This window comes from Rhincodon typus, chromosome 1 (assembly GCF_021869965.1).
Source record: "Rhincodon typus isolate 14 chromosome 1, sRhiTyp1.1, whole genome shotgun sequence".
NCBI classification, from domain to species: Eukaryota; Metazoa; Chordata; class Chondrichthyes; order Orectolobiformes; family Rhincodontidae; genus Rhincodon; species Rhincodon typus.
In genome coordinates this window covers 110829921-110854820 of record NC_063332.1, presented here as the reverse complement: position 1 = coordinate 110854820, position 24900 = coordinate 110829921, and the positions used below count along the sequence as shown (strand labels likewise).

Sequence of the window (24900 nt, the reverse complement as noted above, 5' to 3'; positions counted from 1 at the left end):
CCTTCTTCAGAAAATTTTCTGAAGAAGGGTCTAGGCCCGAAACGTCAGCCTTCCTGCTCCTCTGATGCTGCTTGGCTTGCTGTGTTCATCCAGCTCTACACCTTGTTATCTTACAATCATCAACTGGTTTCAGATCATAGATTCTCAGAAAATACAACCCATTTCTCTAATAGTTCAGTGATTGAATCATTATATCTTGGTTCTTTTTGATCTAATTTCTTTCAATTGCTTAAAGCCACAAGGTAACTTTTTTATGAACTGTTTCTATTGTGGAGCATCTCTTGGCAGTAGCATTGATTTAACAATTGAGTTCAGAAGTTATTGTATCTCGTTCACAACACTTCTGATATTCCAGTGATTAAAATGAATGACCAAAAGTTTGGTAGTGTCTCGAATTGGGCAGTTATGACCATGCTGGTTTTGTATGGATGTCACAACTATGCCAGCATCAAGCAAGCTTCCATGTTGGGAGTCAAGGCTTTGGAAATCTATCCTACAGTTTTATCACCTGTAATTAGCCCAGTCAACAGGTACAACCTCTTCTGTTTGTTTCCAAATAGGCTACAGTTATGTGCACTAATTTACTGCATATTTAGCTGCAGTTTCACTTCCCTACTGCCCTGAGAGAATTTCAAGAAGTACTTATAAAAATGTGCAGAGTCCCAGTACCAGTTGGTACATTTTAAGTTGGCTGAAAGCGCAGGCAAGATTGTCCATCTTATAAAATATTTTTAAAAAATAGCTTTAGGCTATACTTTATTCCAGGAGGTGATAAACCTTTGCCTCAGAACCATTTTGATACATTGTTTAGATTGGGATGTGACTTTGAGTTATATTGTTACTTTTACATTGCTACTAAGCAATATCTGTGAGGCAAAAATAACCCAATAACTGTTTTCTACATCCTTCCTCTATTCACAATCTTGACTTCCCTATTTCCTCTGATCTAAATTAAACCTTCTCTGCCTATAAGAATTTCAACTTCTTTTTTCAGTCCTAAATGCTTCATTTTTTTCAGCAAAATTTGAACAGCGAAATCCATCCAAAAGTTGAAAGTTTTAGCACATATTCTGCTCTCACATTCCTGACCAGAAACATTTTATACCACTGCAGAGGAAGTATGAAACATGATTTCTGATAATCTATCTTGCACCAACTCAAAGTCTGGAACTCTTTCCCCAAAAGGCTAGAAATGTTGGGGCAAATTTTCCAGACTGAAATCAATAGATTTTCATTAGGTAAAGGTAACCAGGGATGGAGAGAGAGGTGAGTGAATTTGAGATACAAGTCAGTCAGGATCTAATAGTAAACAAGGTCATGAAGTTCCTGTTTTAATATGTCCATGTTGCTTACTTCCGTCTCACATTCTGTATCTTTAAACTGAAATTTCTTTACACTTCCTTTTTTTTTCCTCCTAAACTGAAAATATGCTATCCTACTTTCTCTTACCCCCTTCATTCTCAATGTAGTAAACTCATGACATTTTCCACACAAATCTAATCTTTATAAGGATCTCTGATCTGTGGAACTTGCTATTTTTCTCAAGCTCTGCATCCTGTAATCTTCAAGTTTTTAACTCTTAAGCTTGGTCTCTACTGTCACTGTTTTCTCATTTCCTTTGTCTCACTTTTTATCAACCTCAGTCTTGCACTTGGCACAATCACCTAGATGTCAAGAAAAACATAGTCACATCATGTAATATTTTACTTTCTTAAAAGATGTATGATCTATTAATACTCAAAATATAATCAACTCAATATCTATGAGTTATATAATTTTAATACTTTTGGGTTTATTGTTCTCTTGGGTGGCATAGTGGCTCACTGCTTAGCACTGCAGCCTCATGGTGCCAGGGTCTCGGGCTTGATTCCAGTCTCGGGTGACTGTCTATGTGGATTTCCTCCAGGTGTTCTGGTTTCCTCCCATAGTCCAAAAATGGAGAGGTTAGGGGGTAAATTGTCCACAGTGTTGAGAGATATATAGACTAATTGGATTAGCCATGGCAAATGTGGGGTTAGGAGATAAGATGGAGGTCTTTAGAGGGTTGGTGCAGACGTGATGGTCTCTTTCTGCACGGTAAGAATCCAATGATTTAACTGAATTAATGTTTTTATTTTGAAATAATTTAGTTGTATTATGATTTAGTAATCTTATAATTTCTTGTTGTACTTGCTGTTAACATTAATACTAAACTTCAATTTAAAATACATTTTTTGCAATTCTTGTGATTGTTAGAAGCAAAATATTTACATTTTTCTTCATCAATAACCTTTTTCTAGAATATAAAAGGGAATTGGCAAAGGATATTGCTGCAGAGACATCTGGGGATTTTAGAAGAGCTTTGCTCATCTTGCTAGAGGTATCTATTCCAATATTCTTTATACATTTACATTTTTCACATCTTATTGTCCTGGGGTTGGCTATATGCTTTTATTTTTTCAAATATGTTGTATTCAATTTATTGCAAAGATCTGACAATACACTTCAAACCAGCAGAATGTATCCAATCAAACTAGATGATGCCCTATTCAGCCTGGTTCTTGGAAATGAGATGGGCCAAATAGATCAGAAGTCAATGGATGAGTATTTAGGAGACAGTGATCATCATATCATAAGGTTTAGGATTATGATAGACAAACGCAGTAGGCAATCTGGTGTAAGAAAAATTAGCTGGGCACAGCCCATTTCCTCGGGGCAAGAACAGAGTTGGACTAGATAGACTGGAACTAAAGGTTGATGGAAAAATCTGTAGCTGAACAATTGGCTACCTTCAAAGAAGAGATGGTTGGATAAAGTCAAGGCATATACGTCAAAAGAGAAAAAGATGGTAAACAAATCCAGACCTCCCTGGATGACAAAGGAGATAGCAATTAAAATAAAGAGAAAGTATGATTATGGCTAGTGTCAGGTAGAAAATAAAGTAGCAAACCTGAGGAATACAGAAGGTTCAGGGGGTGGGGGAGCGAGTGAGCATATTAGAGAAGCAAAATGGGTTTATGAGAAAAGCCAAAAAAAGGGGAGTCCCAAAGTCTTCTGTAGGCCCATCAATGTTAAAAAGCAGTATAAGGAGAGGTAGGGGATATTAGGGACCAAAAGTGGGATTTGCAAGGCAAGAAATGCAAATGAGGTATTAAATGAATACATTGCATCTGTCTTTACTAAGGTAGTAGATACTACCCAGGCCAAGGTGACAGAGAAGGAAGTCTGCCCTAGAAGGGATCAAAATTGATACGGAGGAATTGTTTGATATGCTATTGAAACTTAAACTTGATAAGAACGAGGACCAGATGAGTTGCATCCAAGGATACAGAAGGAAATTAGAATGGAAATTATTTCGGCACTGACCAAAATCTGTCAGTCTTGGAGAAGTGGAGAATTGCATACATAACACTCTTGTTCAAAAAAATGGTTCTAAGGATAAACGCAGCAATTTCAGACTAATCAGTTTAGCTTCAGATTAAGGGAAGCTTCTAGAAACAATTATTTGGGATAGAATTAGTATTCCAATAGAAAAAATGGTTGTTTAGGAAAACCTGCATGGATTTCTAAAGGAGAAATCATATTTGGTTAACTGGCTAGAGCTTTTTGAAGATTTAACAGAAACGATCAATGAAGGTAACACTGCTGATGTGGTAATACATGGATTTCGAAAGGGCATTAGATAGTGTCAAACTACAAATTTGAAGGAAAGATATAGCTTATGGAATAAAAGGGGCAGTTGTAATGTGGATACAAGTTTGCTTACGTAATAGGAAATGGAGAATAATAGTTAATCAATATTTTTCAGCGTGGAGGGAGGTGTCTATTGGAGTTCGCCAGTGTCAATATTGAGACCCCTGCTTTTGCTGATATATACTAATCATCTAGATATTGGTGTGCAAGGGACAATTTCAAAGATTGCAGGTGATGCAAAATTTAGAAGCATTCTTAACTCCGAGGAGGATAGTTCAGAATTTCAAATCTAGATTGACAAACTGGTAAAGTGGACAGATAGGTGGCAGATGAAATTTAATGCAGAAAAGTGTGAGGTGAGGTATTTTGGTTGGAAGAACATGGTCAGACAATATAAAGTAAGGAATTCAATAATTAAGGGGGTGCTCAAGCAGAAGAAGTTGGTATGTATGTGCATAGGTCATTGAAAGTGGTAGGAGCGGTAAATAAAACATTTGTTATCCTGGGCTTTATCAATGGGGGCATAAATTACAAGAGCAGGAAGGTTATGCTGAATTTATACAAGATGCTTATTAGACCTCAGCTTGGGTATTATGTGCAGTTTTGGGTGTCACACTACAGGGAGGATGTGAATGCAATCTAAAACATTGGTTCCAGGGAGAAGGAATATGAGTTATAATGATAGGTTGGGCCTGCTCTACTTGTAGTAGGGAAGGCTGAGAGAGGACCTGAATTTTTTGAATCCTGAAAGGTCTGAATAGAATAGAGAGGGAGAAACCATTCCCAACGATAAAAGGATCAAGGAAGAGAGGCCATCGATTTAAAGAGACTTACAAAAGGAGCAAGTGTGAGGTGAGAAAAAAATAATCTTTTTAACAGAGTAAGTGGTTTGGGTCTGGAATGTACAGTTCAAAGTGTGTTGGAGATTGAATTAGTTGAGACATTCAAGAGGACATTGGATGATTACGTAAATAGAAGTAATGTTCAAGGGCATGGGGAAAAGACTGGTGAATATACTAAATCATAATGCTCATTGGAGAACCGATGCCAATGAATAGCTTCCTCTTGCAGAATAACAATTCCATGATTCTGTGAATATGGATGATGTTGGAACAAATAAGTGCATTTATCTAGCACTTCAGTATGTCCTTAGGATGTTCGACGTAGTTCACAACTTTGGATTACTTTGAAGTGCTGTGCTATCTTGAGGCTATTGCACAGCCATACTTTATTACTTTAAGGTTGGAACTTGTTCATCCAGTTTTTTATAGCATGAGAATGTACAATGACATGGGCTAGGAAATATGTTGTCAAAACCCAGACCTTCTTTTAGAACTTTGGATCTAAATAACCTTTTCCAGATAATTAATTCCTAAACTAAAAACTGAAGAAATCTTAGAATAATACAGTCGGTCCATCAGTTTCTGAAAAAAGGAAGGTTTTTTTGGATTAGCACCCTAATCAGAATTGGAGGATAATCAAAACATTTTATAGGACTTAAGTATAGAATAAGAGAATTAAACCATGCATTTAAGATAGCTATGAAAGAACCTTTGTATAACCAATGCTAATTGTAATGTTTAGCCTTAAGCCTTGTGCAGATATTCTATGACATTTTAATTTTGTTTACTACCAGGCTAGGAGAGATGAAAATTGCCAGGTTGTGGATGAAAGACTTTTTAAGAGTGATGCTCAGGTATGTTATTTTTAAATTAAGAAGTTTGATTTGGTAATGGGTAATTAAAATTATAAATGTTGCCTGCATGCTCCCTGGAGCCATAATTACACAAGTTGAATTAGTACATTCTCCAAAACTAATACATAGGCACATAGAGTTTCCCAGCAGTCTGTTCTGTCCTGAAATGTGGTTATAACATGCTATATTTCCACTGTATACAAATTGAACTTTTTCCAGATTTTATGACTGTATATAATGATGCAGAGAGCAGATCAGAAAAAAAATTGTGTAAAAATAGTACTGAAGTTAATAAATAATGTTCATTTAACCTGAGATTGGAACTGGGAATCTTTGCAACAATACCAAGTAATTAATAAGATTTTGGATTTTAACTTAGCTTTCATTAAAAGTTGATTTGTGATTTATTCATAAACAGGATCATAAATCATTGACTATAGTCCTCAAAGAAATAGTAATAAACTTGATACTAGTTTTGGTAATACAGTAATTATCTAAGATCAAGAATATATATCCAGGATCAGTTTTTTTTGGAAAGTAGACCAGCTTGTATTTCTCCTGACACTGATTTCAAATCATCCTTTGATTACCTTCCTTTAACATTATGTTAAATGCTGAGTTCCGTGAAATATGAAGACATTGAGTGTTGTACTTATCAAACTCCAAGAATGCATAAATTGCCTCAGTTCAAAAGTTTAATCTAGTATGGAATTAAAAAACAGAGGGTGAATGTGTTTTGCAATCTTATGACAATGACACCTGCAGGGAATGCCCATGTTAGTTACCTTCACTGGCTATTAATCAAAATCCTGAGTTAATCATCCTCGATTTATCAAAGCGAACATAAACCATCTCTTTTACATCTGGTTCCCAAGCAAAAGAAACAGTATTTCAGTAGAATGCACATACAGTTGGTATGGGTGACAGCAATATTGTAAAAGCAATCACACAAGATCTAAAAGGTATAAACTCTGCTTCAGCCCGTGCTCTATAAATAAATTCACATCATTGTAACCACTTCAATGTATTTTCCTTTATACTTTGCTGATGATTTATGTAATAGGTAAAATATGCTAATGTACATAGATACTAGGTGTGTTTTTCTCTCGTTAATTAATAACGGAAGGCAATTTCATTCTCAGGAATTATATTCTTCAAACTCATATCTTCCTATAGATATTTAACAAATCAGCGATTATATAAATAAAATGTGTAATATCAGTTTTCATCAGAAGTCAAATTTATCCTTCATGTTCAATCCAAAAAGGTAACTTTGTTGTTCCCTTACATTAGTTGTTGAATGCAGCAAGGCTGCTCCTTCCAACACATATAACTTGCACAGGGGTTTGACTCTTAACCAACATAGTCGCTACTGAACTGAAGTTGTTCATGTAATTGTTCTATTGTATCCTATAGGCCCTTTATAAGGCCGGTGAGAAGAGACTGGGGACAGACGAAGCTAAATTTATCGAAGTCTTGTGCTTAAGGAGCCCTGCTCAGCTGCTAATAAGTAAGAAAATTATTTGAAAGAGTTTATATTTCCCTCCAAATTGGAACAAAAAAATTGTATTCTGATTTTTTCTTTGTTAGCATTTGATGAGTACAAGGCAGTTACCAACAAGACCATAGAAGACAGCATTAAGAGTGAAATGTCTGGAGATCTGAAGGATTTGATGTTGACAATGGGTAAGTCAAATGAGATGTACAAAAATTTGAATGTTAGGTAATGGCATGTTATAGTCCACTCCAGAGGTTCAGGTTGTTGTAGAAGTATGCACTTTTTATATGTATATTGTAGTTGGAACATTGTCAGCAATGATAGAGGTTCTGACTTTCTAACCAGGAATCTCCTCTGCTCTAACTGCCTGTCATGCGTGTGTTTTGGAAGGATTTGCAAGTCGGTAATCAACCTGCTCGCTGTCATTTTGAATGCTTGGATCCCAGCTACTCATAATATTTATTAATGATTTAGATGAGGCAATGAAATGTAATATCTCCAAGTTTGCAGACAATGCAAAGCTGGGTGGGAGGGATCCACGAGGAGGATGTGAAGATGCTTCATTGTGATTTAGAAATGCTAAGTGAGAGTGCAAATGCTTTGATGGCGAAAACAGGAAGGCAGATTATTATCTGAATCACATTAGTTTGAAAAAGGGGGAGATGTAATGAGACCTGGGTGTCCTTGTACACCAGTCACTGAAAGTAAGCATGCAGGTGCAGCAGGCAGAGAAAAAGGGAAATGGTATTTGGAACTTCATAATGAGAGGATTCGAGCAGAGGAGCAGGGATGTCTTGCTGCAAATGTACAGGACTTTTTTGAGACCACACCTGGTGTATTGTGTGCAGTTTTAATCCCCTTATCTGTAGAAGGATGTTCTGGCTTTGGAGGGAATAAAACAAAGGTCTACCAGGCTTATTCATGGGATGGCAGGACTGATGTATGAAGACACACTGGATTGGTTCATTCTATACTAACCGGAGTTTAGAAGAATGAGATGGGATCTTATAGAAATCTATAAATCAGTACCAGCAATCAGGGGTCACAAATTAAGGGATATGGGGTAAGCCACTTAGTACTGAGATGAGGAAAAATTTCTTCACCCAGAAAATGATAAGCCGAAGGAATTCTCTGCCACAGAAAGCTGGAAGATTGAATGTTTTCAGGAAGGACATAGATATAGTTCTTCAGGCTAAAGGGATCAAAGAGTATGGGTGAAAGCAGGAACAGGCTACTGGGTTGGATGATCAGCCGTGATCATATTGAATTGGGAGCAGGATCAAAGGGCTGAATATCTTACTCCTATTCTATGGTCCTATTTTCTATGTTTCTAGTTCATCCAATTTGATCATCCAACCTTTTCTCTTCTTTCTTCCTCATGCGAACGAATTTTCTCTTAAATGTATTTTTGCTGTTCTCCTCAATTCCAACAATTCTCTTAGGTAAATGAGATTTCTTGAATTCTCTGTTCAATTTATTCACAAGTAACTTTGTTTTGTTATCCTTAGTTCTATATTGATCCATAGCAGGAAACATTTTCTCTATAGCTAACCTATCCAAACCACTCATAATTTTAAATACAAAAACAGAAGTTGCGGGAAAAGCTCAGCAGGTGCAGCAGCATCTGTAAAGAAAAAAATCAGAATTAACGTTTTGGGTCCGGTGACCCTTCCTCAGAATTTTAAGTACTTCTGTTAGGAAACTCCTCAGTCTGATTTTCTTATTGAGGAAAAAAATCATGAACCTGTTCAATCTTTCCTGATAAGTTATAATCCCATTAATTTTGTTAAAAATTTTACTTAGCCCTTCAGCGTCATCTTCCTTTCCTTTCTAAGTGGCATGACATTATGAAGTACATTTTCAGTACTGCTGTTGAGTGGTCATCTTTTGTGCCTTCTTACAGGTACAAGCAACCTGCTTTGACAACAATAATAATTCGATTTCAAGGATTTAGGTCAAGGTTTAAATCTTTAATTATCAATCTATTATACAAGAGGTGGAACTCTGGGTTAGATTTATCCACTAGTAGAGCAGAATATGCAATAGTTTATTTGCTGTTTGCTGAGCTGATAAATGGAGCAAGGTATGGATGGAAGGGGAGGTAAACAAAAAGGGTTTTGATATGCTCTTAAATGGTTATTTTTGTTTGCTTTTTTTTAGTTAGTTGTTCAAAGTCTACACCTGCATATTTTGCTGAAAGAATCCACAAAAGTGTAAAGGTATGTTGTGTTATTATACCCTGCATAATTTTTTAGATTCTACAAAACTCTGTTGCCTGTATTCAAACTCACACCAAGTTTACCCACCATCCCTATGCCTGCTAACCTACTTTGTCTCTTGATCAGCCAATGCAGGGATTTTGAAATTTTCATTCATGTCTTTAACTCCATCTATGACCTTGTTCCTCCCTTCCTCCATAGTCTTCTACAGCTAAACAAACCATCAAGATACCTATGCTCATCAAATTCTGGTCAGCTGAGCACTTCCATTTTTCAATACTCTACAACTGGTGGCCTGGTCTTGGGCCACCTCAATTCTATGCTCTGGAGCAATCTCCCAAATGTCTACATCTCTACCTCGCTTTCCTCCTTTAGAAAACTCCTGACTACCATATTTTTTAATAAAGATTTTGGCAATCAACCTTAATTATTCCTTATGTGACTTGGTGTCAAATTATGTTTCATACAACTCCCATTAAACAAATTTTGAGGTTTTACAATGTTGGATGCTATATAAATACTATTTGTTTTTCAAGTTTCAAAATAGGGTGAAGAAACATTTTGTTGCATGACTTTATTCATCGCTACTGCATAGCTTTTTATTTGGACTTCTTTTATTGACCCTGTCATTCATTGTGTTTGTAGAATTTCAAATAAAAGAAAACCAGTAAAATATTTAAATTTTGAACTGAATTTTCTTCTGGTCATTTAACATCTGCCTCACACTAATGAAAACATCTGAGAGGACATGGAAGAGAAAAATGTTTTTGGAATTGTAAACTAAAGATTAAGGCATGTTAGGATAATGGGTGAAATTATCAATCTCCAGTATGGATAAGTAAGTAACTATACATTCTTTTTAAATCCTACATTCACTACTAATTAACGTTAAGTAGCAATGTGACACCCTTGCAAAGATGGCCAAGATAATTACCACTTGGAGCTGTCCCCACATGTAATATTGAGGCAAATGGGGTGCTTCTCTGATGTTTCGCCCCACTGCTCTTCTGGACAGATGATTTAAAAATCTTGCAACTTCCTGAGCGAAGAAACTTCTCATATCAGTTATAATCATTGACCTCTTACCCTGAGGCTGTGTCACCCATTTTCAGTTTCCCAGATGGGATAAATAATGGCTTAGTGGTTACCGTGTCTAGCCTCTGCAGAAATTAGTACAATTGTTTGAACGGGATCAACTTTCATTCTTCTAAGCTCCAGAGAATATAGACCTAATTTACTCAGCCTGTCAAATAGGATAATCCTGTCATCCCAAGAGCCAATTTAGTGAGCCTTCACTATATTGCAATGCAAATATATCCTTGCTTAAATATGTAGAGCAAGACTGCTGTAGGTGCTATCTCACCAAAGCCTTGTACAATTGTAGCAAGACTTTATGTTGTAGTTCAATTCCCTTGCAATAAAGGTCAACATGTCATTACTTTCCTAATTGGTTGCTGCAACTGTATGCCAGATTTCTGTGTTCTTTGTATGAGTACAGCAAAATCTTCTTGGATGTTTAGAAGTTCAAAGCCTTTTAAAAAATATTCTGCTTTTCTATTCCTCTTATCAAAATGAATACCTCATACTTCCACATTATTACCCATTCACGTAATCTGTCTGTTTCTCCTTGCAACTTCTTTGTGTTTCCCTCACAGCTTAGATTCTCACCTAACAATGTATCATCAGCAAATGTGTTCAAGCTATTAAGTTGTTAGGCTTTAGGAGGAGAGAAAACATCTCTGAGACAGAGTTTAATTGAAATGTTGCATGTTGGATTTCAGGATTTAAACACTTTATTAATTAAAGGGCTGCTATAATGGATTATATATCCATTGTCTTTTCTTAAATCATGAATATATATTGTAAATATCTGAGACCCCAACACTGATTCTTGTGGCACTCCTCAAATTAGTCTAACAATCTGAAAATACCTTATTTATTCCCTAATCTCCTCTTCCTGTCATTAATCAATTGTCCATACATGCTAATATAGTATTGCCAAATCCTGTTAACTCTTCTCTTGCATATTCAGTTTTTGTGTAACATCTTATTGAATGACTTGTAAAAATAGTAGTACATTTACTGGCTCCCATTCATCTATTAGCTACACCCTCAAAAACTCTAATAGAGTTTTTATGAGTTCAGTGGAGACAAATAACATGCTTATTATATTTTCTAAGAATCTGGAAATGCATACACAGTAAAAGAATTAAACCACAATGTTTATGGTTCAATGTTTCAAAAAAAAAATTCTCAAAAGTCAAAGATTATGACTGGTACTAACTAATCTACCTTAAATGGTCACTTGGTATTTCTGCAATTAAAGACATTAAAAGTACAATTAATTCAGTTACTTGTAATTTAAGTTGAACTTCTTAAATTCACTTTTCTTCCACACCCCCAATAAACTCAATTCAGATACTTGTCAAAAATTGGAATACTAACTGATTGGTCTGAGGAGTCCTTTGAAGATTTGTAAAAAGGTTGAGATTTCTTGGATCTATGGCTTCCTTTCAATCCTTCTGTGGCCTATGGTAAGAAACCCCGCATTTAACAGAGGCATTTCTAATAAGTTAGTGTGGCTACCTTGGGTCTGAACTCCCCCAGTTCTAATAGTGTTTACCTCTGGATCTTTGTATTTTGCTTTTTCTTTCTCTGTATGTAAGACAACTCACTCCCTTACACTAGCAGCCCTTTAATTAATAAAGTGTTTAAATCCTGAAATCCAACATGCAACATTTCAATTAAACTCTGTCTCAGAGATGTTTTCACTCCTAAAGCCGAACAACTAAATAGCTTGAACACATAACCAGGTCTTCTAATGAACATATATTGATTTTTCTCTTAATTGTTTAACTCCCAAGTAACCCGGTCATATGATAACTTGCTGTAAGCCAGGTATTTTGCCGTAAATCAGATCCTACAGAAATCCAAGGGACCATCACCCCAAGATAAAATATGTTTATATCCCCAAAGGCGCAATGGCCGTCACAATTTTCCAGGCATAATTTCTATGCTCATTTCATCTGATGTCACCATAATTTCCTAGGACATCTTTAATGATAGATTATAGCATGTACCTAACTGTTAATGTTATGCTTTAGGGCCTTTTATTCCCTATTTTCTTTCTGTCTTTCTTGAATTGTGATATTATATTTGCTAATGTCAAATCTGATGGAACAATTCTAGAATCTGAGGAATTTTGAAGAATCATAACCAGTGCATCCATCATCCCTGTAGCAATCTCATTTAGAACCTAAGATTATTGCCCATTAATTCCTTTATATTCCTTTTATATCCTTTATATTTCTCTAATACTTTTCCTCCGCTGACATTAATTACCTTAAGTTCTTCACACATATTCACCTCCTACTGGGCATAAAACAAGCACTCAATTCTTGTTCAATGGCTTTGTCATCTCCTCTTCCTCTCCAATAATTTCTCTTATCTCTGCCTCAAAGGGATCCATATTTACTTCAGCTGCTCTGAGCATTTTTATGTCCTTGTCAAAGCACTTACAATTTGCTTTTATATTTCTAGCAAGTTTACTTTTATATTGTATTTCCTCTCTTTTTATCAACTTTTTGTAACCCATTGCTGGTTTCTAAAACACTGCAACCATTTTTGCTTCTTATATTAATATAATGCTATCCATTAGTCCGGGGGTGGATGGATATTTCTTGATGAGATATTGTATTTTAATGGAATGTGTTTTTGTTGAATTTTTAAAAAATGGTTTCTTTAAATGTTTGCTCTGAATACTTCTTTCTAATTATCAAAATTTTATAGTTTGTACACAAAAACAGATTTAACCAACTTTCTTCTCAAATTGAAGTAATTGGCTTTCTTTAAGTTTAATACTCTTATTTTGGACTGAAGTACATCATTTTCAAACATAATATGGAATTCAACTGTATTTAGGATCTGGATTTTTCCAGAGGTTCTTTTACTATGAAATTATGAATGAATCCGGCCTCATTACACAACGTCATATTGAAAATAGCTTCACCTCTGGTTGGGTCCACAAGGTTTTGTTCCAGGAAAATATCACAAAAGCTTTGAATAAACTCATTTTTAGGACAATGTTTGCCTACTTATTTTTTAAAAAGTCAACATGAATATTAAACTTGCTCAAATTATTTTGTTTCCCCTCTCACAATCTTCAAATATTTCTTGCTAGTTGTTCTGTCCAACAATATAACTACTTTCAGGGATCTACAAATTAGTGATCTGGTTATTGTTGTTCTTAATCTTTACTCAAACCAATTCTGTTTCATGACTCTTGGAGTCAAGAGGCTTCCTGAATGTTGTCCTCGTCATCTCTTACTGTTAGGGCCATTCTTATTTCTTAATACAGCTTTCTGAAATCCTGCAGTATTTATTTTTTGACCTTGATCACCATGTAACAACCATTCTGACTGGTAATTAAATCTAAACAAATTATACCTTTTTGTTCAATTAATTAGTCTATTTTATATTGAATACTTTACACTTCTCATACTTGGGCCAATCAGTTATGTGCACTTGACCCTTTTTCCTTGCCCCTCTCCCTCTACAGTATTCATTGTCCATCCCAAATTATTGCTTTATGTTTTTTTGAAATAATCTTTTCTTTGTGTAAATTGCATCATTTGATGTTCTGCCTTACCCTTGGAAAACAAATCCATATGAGGACTTCTAAAACTCTTGAGTTTATTCCTTGTTCAGCTCTCAAGTTAATGCCTTCTGGTTAACTTAAATGATTTTTGAAGTTTGTATTGATTGGCTTAATCAAACTTCAAACATTTGAATGTTAGGCACACATAATTTGTCAATCTTGCATTACAGCTACTTTCCTAAATACATGAGCTGGGAAATTGCAGTTGGCAATGTTATCTTACGAATGCTAACATGAACACATAAAATTCATCTTTTCGCAATTGAACAAAGACATTAATCTGTTTGTTTAAAATGGATTACTGCCTTCATTTAGTTGAGGAAAGAGGAATTTGACAGCAGGCCACTAAGTGTCCAGGCAGAAACATGTTAACATCAATTTTCATTATGTAATCATTTGAAAATAGTTCAGAGTGTGTGCCCAAGTGTATCATATGTGTTGCCATTACTATAGTGTCCTATTGATCTTTTCATAATTTAGTTTAATTTATTTCAATTTTTTTTACTATATGGATGTTTTGCAATTATTACTAGCATATGCAAAAATTCTAAAAATAAAGGAAATAAAATTGGTCTCTGAAAATTGCACAGAATGGATGATGGCAAACCAGCCAATTTTACAGTGCACTGGATTTTCTTCTTTCAATAAAAGAAAGCAACAAATCTCAGCAGAGTGTCAAGTCTGATTTGCAAGCATTCATTTTGCACTAAAGCTCAAGACCAATTTGAACTCCGAAAAAGAGGAGTAAAATTTGAAAGGAGGTATTTACTTGTGCCAAAGACTAAAGATGCTTCAGTATTAAAGTTTTAAAGCAAATTAACTTCATGCTATATACAATTGGAGACCTGTTCAAGTTTGCTTCTTCCACAAAATGCCTAACTAATGCAAATCCAGCTGCAATTCTGCATTGTATCTTGTGCCACTGCAAGATAAAAGGTCTTTTCCAGTACTACAGGAATGTGGACTGATACTGTTGCTAGTGGTATGCATTGTCCATTTTGAGGATGGGCCTCAGTTCCATTCAGCTAGTGCATTGTATGTGCAAAAATCAGTTGGCCTGCAGGCTGATTTGGGACAACAAAGGATAGGTCAGGGAAAGGAGGTGGGAGTAGACTACATCCTTATGAAAGAATAGACCCAGTGGTGCAACTGCTTCAATTGTTGTTATGGAGTCTGGAGAGTACTCCTGCTCTTCCAGCCTCAGAAAAAGAATAAATATCAACATTGACTAAGCTCTCTTTCAGCTGTACTCCATTTGAAACTGAGTGGCATAGGCACAGTACGTCAATACTGACCTAAGGTAGCACCAGCAGCCCCATTACCATTGTAACACACCAATTTGAATATTTACATACCTAATGGGTGCTCTGGCCATCGAGGTGGGCTCTGGGGAAGCAATGGATGCCTGATCTGTCAGTGGAAATGAAGCAATAAGTCAATCCCCAATCATTTCCTAATATCACATCATCATTCATACTATATAGAATGACTCAGAATCTTCCCCAAGGGATATATCTGACTTAATAAACACGACAATGATACAAAAGTAAAAGATTTCTTTACGGCAAATGTACAATTGCAAGTTACACCAATCAGACCAGAGAAGTCACAATAAACATAAGATACGTGACATGCCAGTGTATAAAAGCAGTTCATGAAGACATCCTGCAGATTTAACCAACTGACATTCATACAATAATAGTCAATGGCACTGATAATGTAAGAGCATGAAATTCTTTTACAGGGCCTGGGTACCGATGAGAACACTTTCTCAAGAATCATGGTCAGCAGGTCAGAAATTGATCTCCTGGATATTCAAGATGAGTATTTGAAACTGTATGGCCGATCTGTGTATGCTACTATCAAGGTAGGTCTGCAATCTGCAATCTTCTCTCAATTGTTTTCCCCCTCAATCTGTCATTGAAGCCTCTTGGCTCATTTTCAAGTACTTCAGCTCATACAATGGGGCTTTAGAATTGTCTAAGATCAGCAATAAATGAAGCAGATTAAACTTCAGAATAAATTAATTATCATTCACAATAATTCTGGGACCTGAACATAAATATGTTACAATGTTTAAATTGTAAGTGAGCATTGAGTCTTTAAGTTCACAATGTATCAACTAGGGATGGTCTAAACTGATAAAAGTGTATGTCAGGTTAACTTACTTCAGAGTCAAGGCTGTTTCTTATTTTACTGAGAATTACAATTCCTAACATGATTTCATTCAGTTCAGTTTGATCATGAATGTGAGTAAGTTTTACAACCTGACTTTTGTTACATTTTCAGAAACTTTCAAGTGATAGATACATTTGTATAGAGGCTGATTATATGATCCTCACATAATACCAGTGGGATATATTGCATCTTGTATACAATACTGAAGCTGGGTGAGAGATTACATTGCAAGCTCTTGCAAGGTTTATCATTGTATTGGAGGCATGTTGCAGGCTTAATGTGTTTGAATAAGGGGATGCATTGTGTGTGTGGACATGATATTTGTTAAGTTAGCAGATTTCAAAGAGTTGCTATTCACAATTAATGCTGTGCTGCACATTGGCAATTTAAAACATTTGCTGATAGCAGTTCAGGATGGCAACAAAAGGAACTACAGCAGGTCAGAGCCTTTTGAGACTACTGCTTGTGAGATGCAAATCAAGGAATTACTACAAAGGAGGGTTGCCTTTCTTACAACTAAATGTATCCATCACTCAAAAATACAGTTTAAAAAGCTTCTTCCACAAGGGAATTACTTAGGTTGAAGTATAGATAGAAGGCAAGTACTGTAGGCTTTCATAAGGAGGAAGTACTGAGGAAGACACAATCGAATAAATTTGCACTTTCCACTGATGAAACTCAGATTGGTTTTATAATTGGGATGCAGATTACTCCGTTAGAATTGAAATTAAAATCTATCCCAATAAGCACTCAAGTACCTCATAATATTGGGGAAATAAAAAGAAGAGCTGATGTAGGAGAATGTTGTGTGTTATTTTATTGGTCTCCTTTAATCGATGCACATGTACAGGGCACATGTACAATGATCAAACAGCTACTTAATTGATAGCCTCATATTAGACCTTACATTAAGATCCATGTCTTCTTCTGAACCTCAGTTATTCAGCAGCATTGCACAAAATTTGTGGAAAAGTCCTTTTTTAAAACCATGACGACTGAAAATGGAACTCTGTCTTCTAAAGTCCGAGTCAAAAGTTGCTTATATGTCATACACAGTCACTCGCACCTCATTTCTCAGGAACATGTAAGCATATGATTTAGGAGGACCAGAAATGGTGATTTGGCCCTCTCAAGTCTGTTCAGACATTTAACAGGATCATGGTTAATCTGTTTGTGTTTTGAAGTCCACATTCCCATCTACTCCCTATAACCTTTGATTTCTTTTGCTTAACAAAAATATATTTACCTCTGCCTTAAAAATATTCAATAACCTTGCCTCCTTATCTTTCGAGGTAGAGAACTCCAAAGCTATACAAACCTCAAAGGGAAATCATTGCTTCTGATCTCTGCCTAAAAGGGCGACCCTTAATTTTAAAATGGTGCATCTAGGTCTGGATTTAACCAGAGGAAACATAATTTTCATGTGCACTTTATCTAGACCATTCAGCATCTTAAATACTTGAATCAAGTTAAATCTTTATTCTCTGAACTCCAGTAATACAAGCCCAGAATTCAAATCTATCATCATAAGACAACCTACTCATTCCAGGTATAAAGCCATAATATCTCTTCTGAATTCCTTCCAACACATTTACATTCTTCTTTAAATAAGGAGACCAAAACTGCACAAGGTATTTGAGATGTGGTCTCACGAATGCCCTAAATAACAGCTTCACTTTTATGTTAAATTCTTCTTTTAATAAAAGGATAGTGTTTCATTAGCCGTTATCCCCAGACCCAGGTAAGGTTCCCCAATTTGTTGTAGTTCCAGGTGACAACAAAGGAACAGGAGAAGGCCATTCAGCCCATTGTATCAGCCTTTCCATTCAGTACGATCATGGCTGATTGAACACTTCAATGCCTTTTACCCAACCTATTCCCATAATGCCATTCGTAATCATTAAACTCCTGGGTGAGAAAGGATGAAGTGACTTACCTTTATTCACCCAATCACTCTGCTGGTTGCAATAAGACTAATTTTAAAATGGATCCCTTCCCTTGGAGATATTTTTTTCCCAGACTCAAATTAACTGACATGTTAAAAGGAGCCCATTTAACCAGGCTTTCTTGAGATAACACAATGAGTTCATCCATTACCTGAGACAAAAAAAAACATGGCAGAGTAACATCATTGTGCAATTATATATTTTCCTTTAAGTCTAATGAGTCATAGAGTCATAGAGTTGTACACACGGAAACAGACCCTTCGGTCCAACTCATCCATGCCAACCACATATTCCAGCTAAATCTAGTCCCATTTGCCAACATTTGGTCCATATCACTCTAAAATCTTCCTATTCGTATACCCATATAGATATTTTTTAAATGTTGTAATTGTACCAGCCTCCACCACTTCCTCCAGCAGATCATTCCATACACACACCACCCTTCCATCATGCATGAAAAAGTTGCCCCTTAGGTCCCGTTTAAATCTCTCCCTCCTCACCTTAAGCCTATGCTGTCTAGTTTTGGACTCCCCCACCCCAGGGAAAAAGCCTTGTCTATTTACACTATCCATGCCCCTCATGATTTTATAAACCTCTATGAGGTCACCCCTCAGCCTCTGACACTCCAGGGAAAATAGTCCCAACCTATTCAGCCTCTCCCTATAGCTTAAACCCTCCAACCTTGGCAACATCCTCATAAATCTTTACTGAATCCTTTCAAGCCTCACAACATTCGTTCTATAGCAGGGAGACCAGAACTGAACGCAGTATTCCAAAATTGGCCCAATCAATGTACTGTAGCCGCAACATGACCTCCCAACTCCTATACTCAATGCGCTGTCCAATAAAGGCAAGCATGTCAAATGTCTTTTTCACTATCCTATCTATGTGCGACTCCACTTTCAAGGAACTATGAACTTGCACTTCAAGATCTCTTTGTTCAGCAACACTCCCCAGGACCTTACCATTTTGTGTATAAGTCTTGCCCCGATTTGCCTTTCCAAAATGCAGCACCTCACATTTATTTAAATTAAACTCCATCTGCCACTCTTTGGCCCATTGGCCCATCTGATCAAGATCCCATTGTAGTCTGAGGTAACCTTCTTCGCTGTCCACAACGCCACCAATTTTGGTGTCATCTGCAAACTTACTGGCCACATCTCCTATGTTCACATCCAAGTTATTTATATAAATGACAAAAAGCAGTGGACCCAGCACCATTCCTTGTGCCACACCACTGGTCATCAGCCTCCAATCTGAAAAGCAACCCTCCACCACTACCCTCTGTCCTCTACCTTCGAGCCAGTTCTGTATCCAAATGGCTAGATCTCCCCGTATTCCATGTGATCTAACCTTGCTAACCAGTCTACCATGAGGAACCTTTCAAACATCTTACTGAAGCCAATATAGAACAAGTCCATCAGTCTGCCCTCATCAATCCTCTTTGTTACTTCTTCAAAAAACTCAATCAAGTTAGTGAGACATGATTTGACTATCCCTAATCAGTCCTTGCCTTTCCAAATACATGTAAATCCTGTCCCTCAGGATTCCCTCCAACAACTTGCCCACCACTGATGTCAGACTCACCTATGTATAGTTCCCTAGCTTTTCCTTACCACCTTTCTTAAATAGTAGCACAATGTTAGCCAACCCCCAGTCTTCTGACACCTCACCTATGGTTATCAATGATACAAATATCTCATCAAAGGGCCCAGCAATCATTTCGCTAGTTTCCCACAGAGTTCTCAGGTATACCTGACCAGGTCCCAGGGATTTATCCAATTTATGTGTTTTAAGACATCGAGCTCCTTTGCCTCTGTAATATGGACATTTTTCAAGATGTCATTATCTATTTCCCCACATTCAATATCTTGTATATCCTTCTGCACACTAAACACTGATGCAAAATACTCATTTAGTATCTCCCCCATCTGTGTCTCCACACACTGGCAGTTCTGCTGATCTTTAAGGGACCCTATTCTCTCTCTAGTTACCCTTTTGTCCTTACTGTATTTATAGAATCCCTTTGGATTCTCCTTAACCCTTTTTGCTGTCCTTATCTTCTTCACCTAAGATGGTGGATCCTCCTCTTGTAAATTTCCTTTAAACTAGGAATGTACTTATTCTGAACATTTTTAAATGTACCCTTAAATGGGTACCACTACTTCTCTGTTAATATATCACCCAACCTAGCATTGCAGTTCACTTCAGCTAGCACAGCTTATGTGCCCTTATTTTTAAGTTTAAAATACTAGTTTTAAATATTCCCTTTTTCGTACTGAATGTAAAATTCAAACATATTGTGGTTGGTCCTTCTTAAAGGTGACTCTTCCCTGAGGTAATTAATTAACCCTGTCACATTATACAAAACCAAGTCTAATATAACCTGCTCTCTATTTGGTTCCAGAACGTGCTGCTCTAAGGAACTATCCCGAAAGCACCCTACAAACTTCTCATTCAAGCCATCACTGTCAATCTGATTTTTCCAATCTGTGTCAGAAATAAATTCATGCATGATTATTGCTATCCCTTTATCACAAGCACCTAATATTGTTTCTTGTTTAACTTATCCTACATTGTGGTTAGAGGGCCTGTAAGCCACTCCAACTATTGACTTTTTTTTCCTATTATTCCTCATCACTCAAACCTTTTCTACATCGTGATATAAGGTCATCTCCAGCTACTGTTAGAGATGTTATCTTTGCCATTGTAATAGTACTGGCCTTCCACCTTTATCCAACTTCCTACTCTCTTTAATGTTATACAGTCATCAATATTTAGGACCCAGTCCTTGTCATCCTGCAGCCATGTCTATGTAATGGCTCTTAGATCTTGTTTATGTACTTTAACATGCGCTACCAATTTAGTTAATTTGTTATGAATGCCATATGTATTCTGTTACAGAGCCATTAGTTTTGTCTTTTTGTTATCATCCTAACATCGAGTCTTAACTGTTGGTATATCCTTAGGTTTTTCCTCTTTGTCTTTGCCTGTCATTCTCTAACCTTTAGTCCATGTTTGGACTGAGGCTGATTTGAAATTAGGAGCTGAGTGAACCTGCTGGAATCCAAACTGAACTTCATTGAGCAGGTTGCTGCCAGTATAGTAGCTGTCTGAAAAGGGAGGTGGTGGTGTATTGGTAATTGGTAATCCAGAGGCTCTCTAGGACAAATGCTTCAGGGATATAAGTTCAAATTCTGCTGTTGGGATTAATAAAGAAAATCTTTAACTTGTTGCTTGTTCCTTTTAATGGTGACCATGTAATTTGTCAATTGTCTTTAGGGAAGCAATATAGCGTAGATGGGACTCCAGATTCACAGTGTTGTGCTTCATGGTTAACTGCCCTTTGAAGAGGCCTAAAATTCTCTCAATTATACCAATATACTACAATTTAAAATAAAGGAATAAACTACACAACCACATGGTACTAACCTTGGCACCAGAAACAATAACACAAACCCAGTCCTGTCGATCTTGCAAATATCGAGCACTTGAAGTCTTGTTCCAAATTTGGGAGAGGTATCCTAGAGTTGAGTCAAGCAACAGCCTAACATAGTCATATTTATAGAATTGTACCTAACAGTCTCTACCACCCACCATTATATCCTATCCCACCAGTGGCAAAATATGACCAGAATGACTGCATGGTAGTATACAAACAGATGGGATTTGAGTTACATTGATTGGGGACCCCCCGTAAATTCTTATGGCATCAGTCAAATGTGGGTCAGGACACGTTCTGCTGAAATGATTTACCCTTCTCACCTATCTGCCTTAGCTTTTGAATTAGTACGCCTCCGTGCTGAACATCAATTGAAAGAAACACTGAAAATACAGGACATGGAATGTACTCTGGTTGTGTGATTTCAAAGCCCATTACCAAAGTGGCTTAGTAGCACACTAAAGACTGAGTTGGCTGAGTCCTAAAGACATAGTTGCCAGATTTTGCCTACAACCAGGTGGCAAGAGAACCAACACGAGGGAAAAAGAATATAATTGACCTTGTCTTCACCAATCTTCCTAACATAGATATATCTGTCCGTGACAGTATCGGTAGGAATGACTACCGCACAATCCTTGTGGAGCCAAAGTCCTGTCTTTGATTAAGGATACTTTCTATCATGCTGTATGGTATTATCACTGTGCAATAGAGTTCAAATAGATCTAACAACTCAAAACTGTCATCCACAAAACAATATGGGCTATTAGAAGTAGGAGAAATGTATTCAGTTACACGACCACACGCCCTGGAGGCCCATCACTAAGCAATTGCCATCAAGCTGGGGGATTAACCTTGGTTCAATGAACAATGCAGGAGAGCATGCCAGGAGCAGCATTGGGCAGAGCTGAAAAAAAACAGTTCATCAAGCATTAATGTACTTCAGATAGTTTTCTTTTTAATCAATATTTTCTTAATTGCTATTAGCATGGCTTTCAGCTTTATTATACCTATTGCTTGTTTTTCTCCTTTCTTTATTCCCATATATAGTTCTTCCAAGTCTCTTGGTTTGCCCCTGATCTTGAAAGATGAAGAAAGTGTTTGTTCTGCGAGGGGAATTACTTTTAGTATAAAAATCTTCCCTCAATTAAACATTATGACAAAGAAAATCTGCTAAGTATTTACAATTTCCAAATTCTCTTCCCAGCTCTTAGAGACCTGCCATTTCTATTTTCACATCTTTATAGAAGATTTTTGCAATTAAAAATAGCATTGAAGCTGATCAATGATTAATCCCATGGAAAATCCCACGATCCTACAGAGCTGTTCATTTAAGAACTCTTGTTGGTGTCACAAGGCATGGAGACTGGAGATATTGACAGAACTCTTAAGAGGAGTAGATAGAAAGATATGCATAGCTTTCACCAGAAAGCAATTTATTCTTAGAATTTTCCCACTTCATTAGGGAAAAACAAGCATTGAAAGTACAGTATGAAAATATATTACTGCTTACTTTAACGGAAGCAACTCCCTAAGACTTATTGATCCATTACACAAAAAGCAGTACATACGATCTTTCGCTTTCTTTATTCTCTCATGGGAGTCACTGACATTTGTTGCCCATCCCTTGTTGCCCTTCAAACAAATAGCTTGCTAAACCATTTTAGACGGCACTTAAGAAGTAATCACATTGTTGTGGGTCTGAAGCCAAACCAGACAGGGACAGATTTCTTTTTGAAAAGAGCATTGGTAAACCAAATCTTCACAATGATCAATGATAGTTTCATAGTTTCACCATTATCAAGACTAGCTTTCAATTTCAGGTTTATTAATTGCATGAAATTTGGATTTGAACCCATATCCCCAGAAAATTAGGGGATCTCTGTATTACTGATCTAGTGACACTACTGCTCCACCATCTTTGTCTTACTCGTAGAATTCTTAGAATCCCTACAGTGTGGAAACAGGCCCTTCAGCCCAACAAGTCCACACTGACCCTCAGAGCATCCCACCCTGACCCATCCCCCTATAACCCACCTCATCTAGACATCCCTGAACACTACGGGCCAATCCACCTAGCCTGCACATCTTTGGACTGTGGGAAGAAACCGGAGCACCAGGAGGAAACCCACGCAGACACGAGCAGAATGTGCAAACTCCACACAGACAGTTGCCCGAGGGTGGAAGCGAACCCGGGTCCCTGGCGCTGTGAGGCAGCAGCGTTAACCACTGAGCTACCGTGCCGCCCCACAGTGATTGTTACTGATATTAATTTTCACCGAGCTCTCTGTTGAGAAACGTAATTTATTTGTTTATTACCACAGAAATGTAGGAAATTCAAGTATATCATGATGTTAAATAATTTAGCACAAAACTGGGCAAACTTACTCAGGATAGAACATATTTTAAAATATTTAAACGTATTTATTTACAGATTAACATACTTGTCATTGATTTGCTGGTAATCAGCAATAACTTGTTTCAAAATGACAATAAATAAATATCTCTTAATAAATCCTCAATGTAGATATCATTGTACCTAGATATGGCCTGAACCTGTTGAATTATGAACCAGCATTGACTTTCCATCTCTTTTCAAGTTTCTCCCTAGTCACAGTCCAGAATTTTTGAAACTAAATTGCATGCAGATTAATAAACTTTCTTTGAGACATAGTTGTCAATCTAGCTTGTATTGAGAGGAGAACTTTTAATAATAGTTAAATGTTCTGGTTTTTGTTGAGTGTTAAGTCATTTGTTCTAAGGAATAAAACTGCAGTGAAATTATCATTTCCTCATGTTCATGTAGAGATGCCTTGAGATTCACAAGCTGTATGTTTATTTTAGGAGAATTTCAGTGTACTTCACAACAGCCCCACACCAGCCACTATTTTGGTACTGACCTTACCTCCTAAGTCTTCCTTCTTACCTGTTATCACACATTCCGCATGATCACCTCCAGTTCCATTCATTCCTCATAGCCTTGTTGTTGGCATCTAGATTTCCCAATCCAGCCTGAACTAGTGCTCACGACTCAGTGTTAATCTGAACAAAATAAATGGAATCCAGATTTAGAAAGAAATAATTTCCTCATATGAAACAAATAAAAGGTAGGAAAGGAAGAGTTTAAGCGGAGTATTTCAGTTTTGCATTTGATCATTAACGTGTTTTGGTGGATATATTTTGACTACTTTAATTGTGCCTTTCATTTTTTCCCTAAATGATATCTTATTGCCTATTTGTTTCTGGTTTTAGGATGAAACTTCTGGAGATTACAAGAACACTTTGCTTAAACTCTGTGGAACAGGAAACTAGACAACTATTAAATCGCTGAACAAAGTGCTACGTAGATTTTAATGTAGAGAATAGATGTGCTTCTGTTGTACACTGTTTAATTAAAGTGAAAGAAATAGCAATTAATTGTCTAACAATAATCTATAATATTTCATCTAAATTTCACAGATTTAAATGTAAGGTAACAGACAGGTTGGTTTCTACTTCCTCGAAAGGATGTTAAACTGGATCAGAGGGATTAGAGTATAGAGATAACAAGGTGTAGAGCTGGATGAACACAGCAGGCCAAGCAGCATCAGAGGAG

General features: G+C 36.7%; 1 protein-coding gene across 2 annotated transcripts in view; it reads left to right on the top strand.

Annotated features, from left to right (window-relative positions):
- Positions 1-24877, top strand: part of anxa3a (annexin A3a) — a 62413-nt gene extending 37536 nt beyond the window's left edge. For both annotated transcript variants that reach the window (XM_048598268.1, XM_048598272.1), the window contains 7 exons: positions 2280-2359; positions 5309-5368; positions 6785-6878; positions 6959-7054; positions 9027-9085; positions 15487-15609; positions 24558-24877. In XM_048598268.1, coding sequence (XP_048454225.1) covers positions 2280-2359; positions 5309-5368; positions 6785-6878; positions 6959-7054; positions 9027-9085; positions 15487-15609; positions 24558-24617 — 572 coding nt within the window. In that variant the 3' untranslated portion in view covers positions 24618-24877. The remainder of the gene's footprint in view (positions 1-2279; positions 2360-5308; positions 5369-6784; positions 6879-6958; positions 7055-9026; positions 9086-15486; positions 15610-24557) is intronic.
- The last annotated feature ends 23 nt before the right edge of the window (positions 24878-24900 follow it).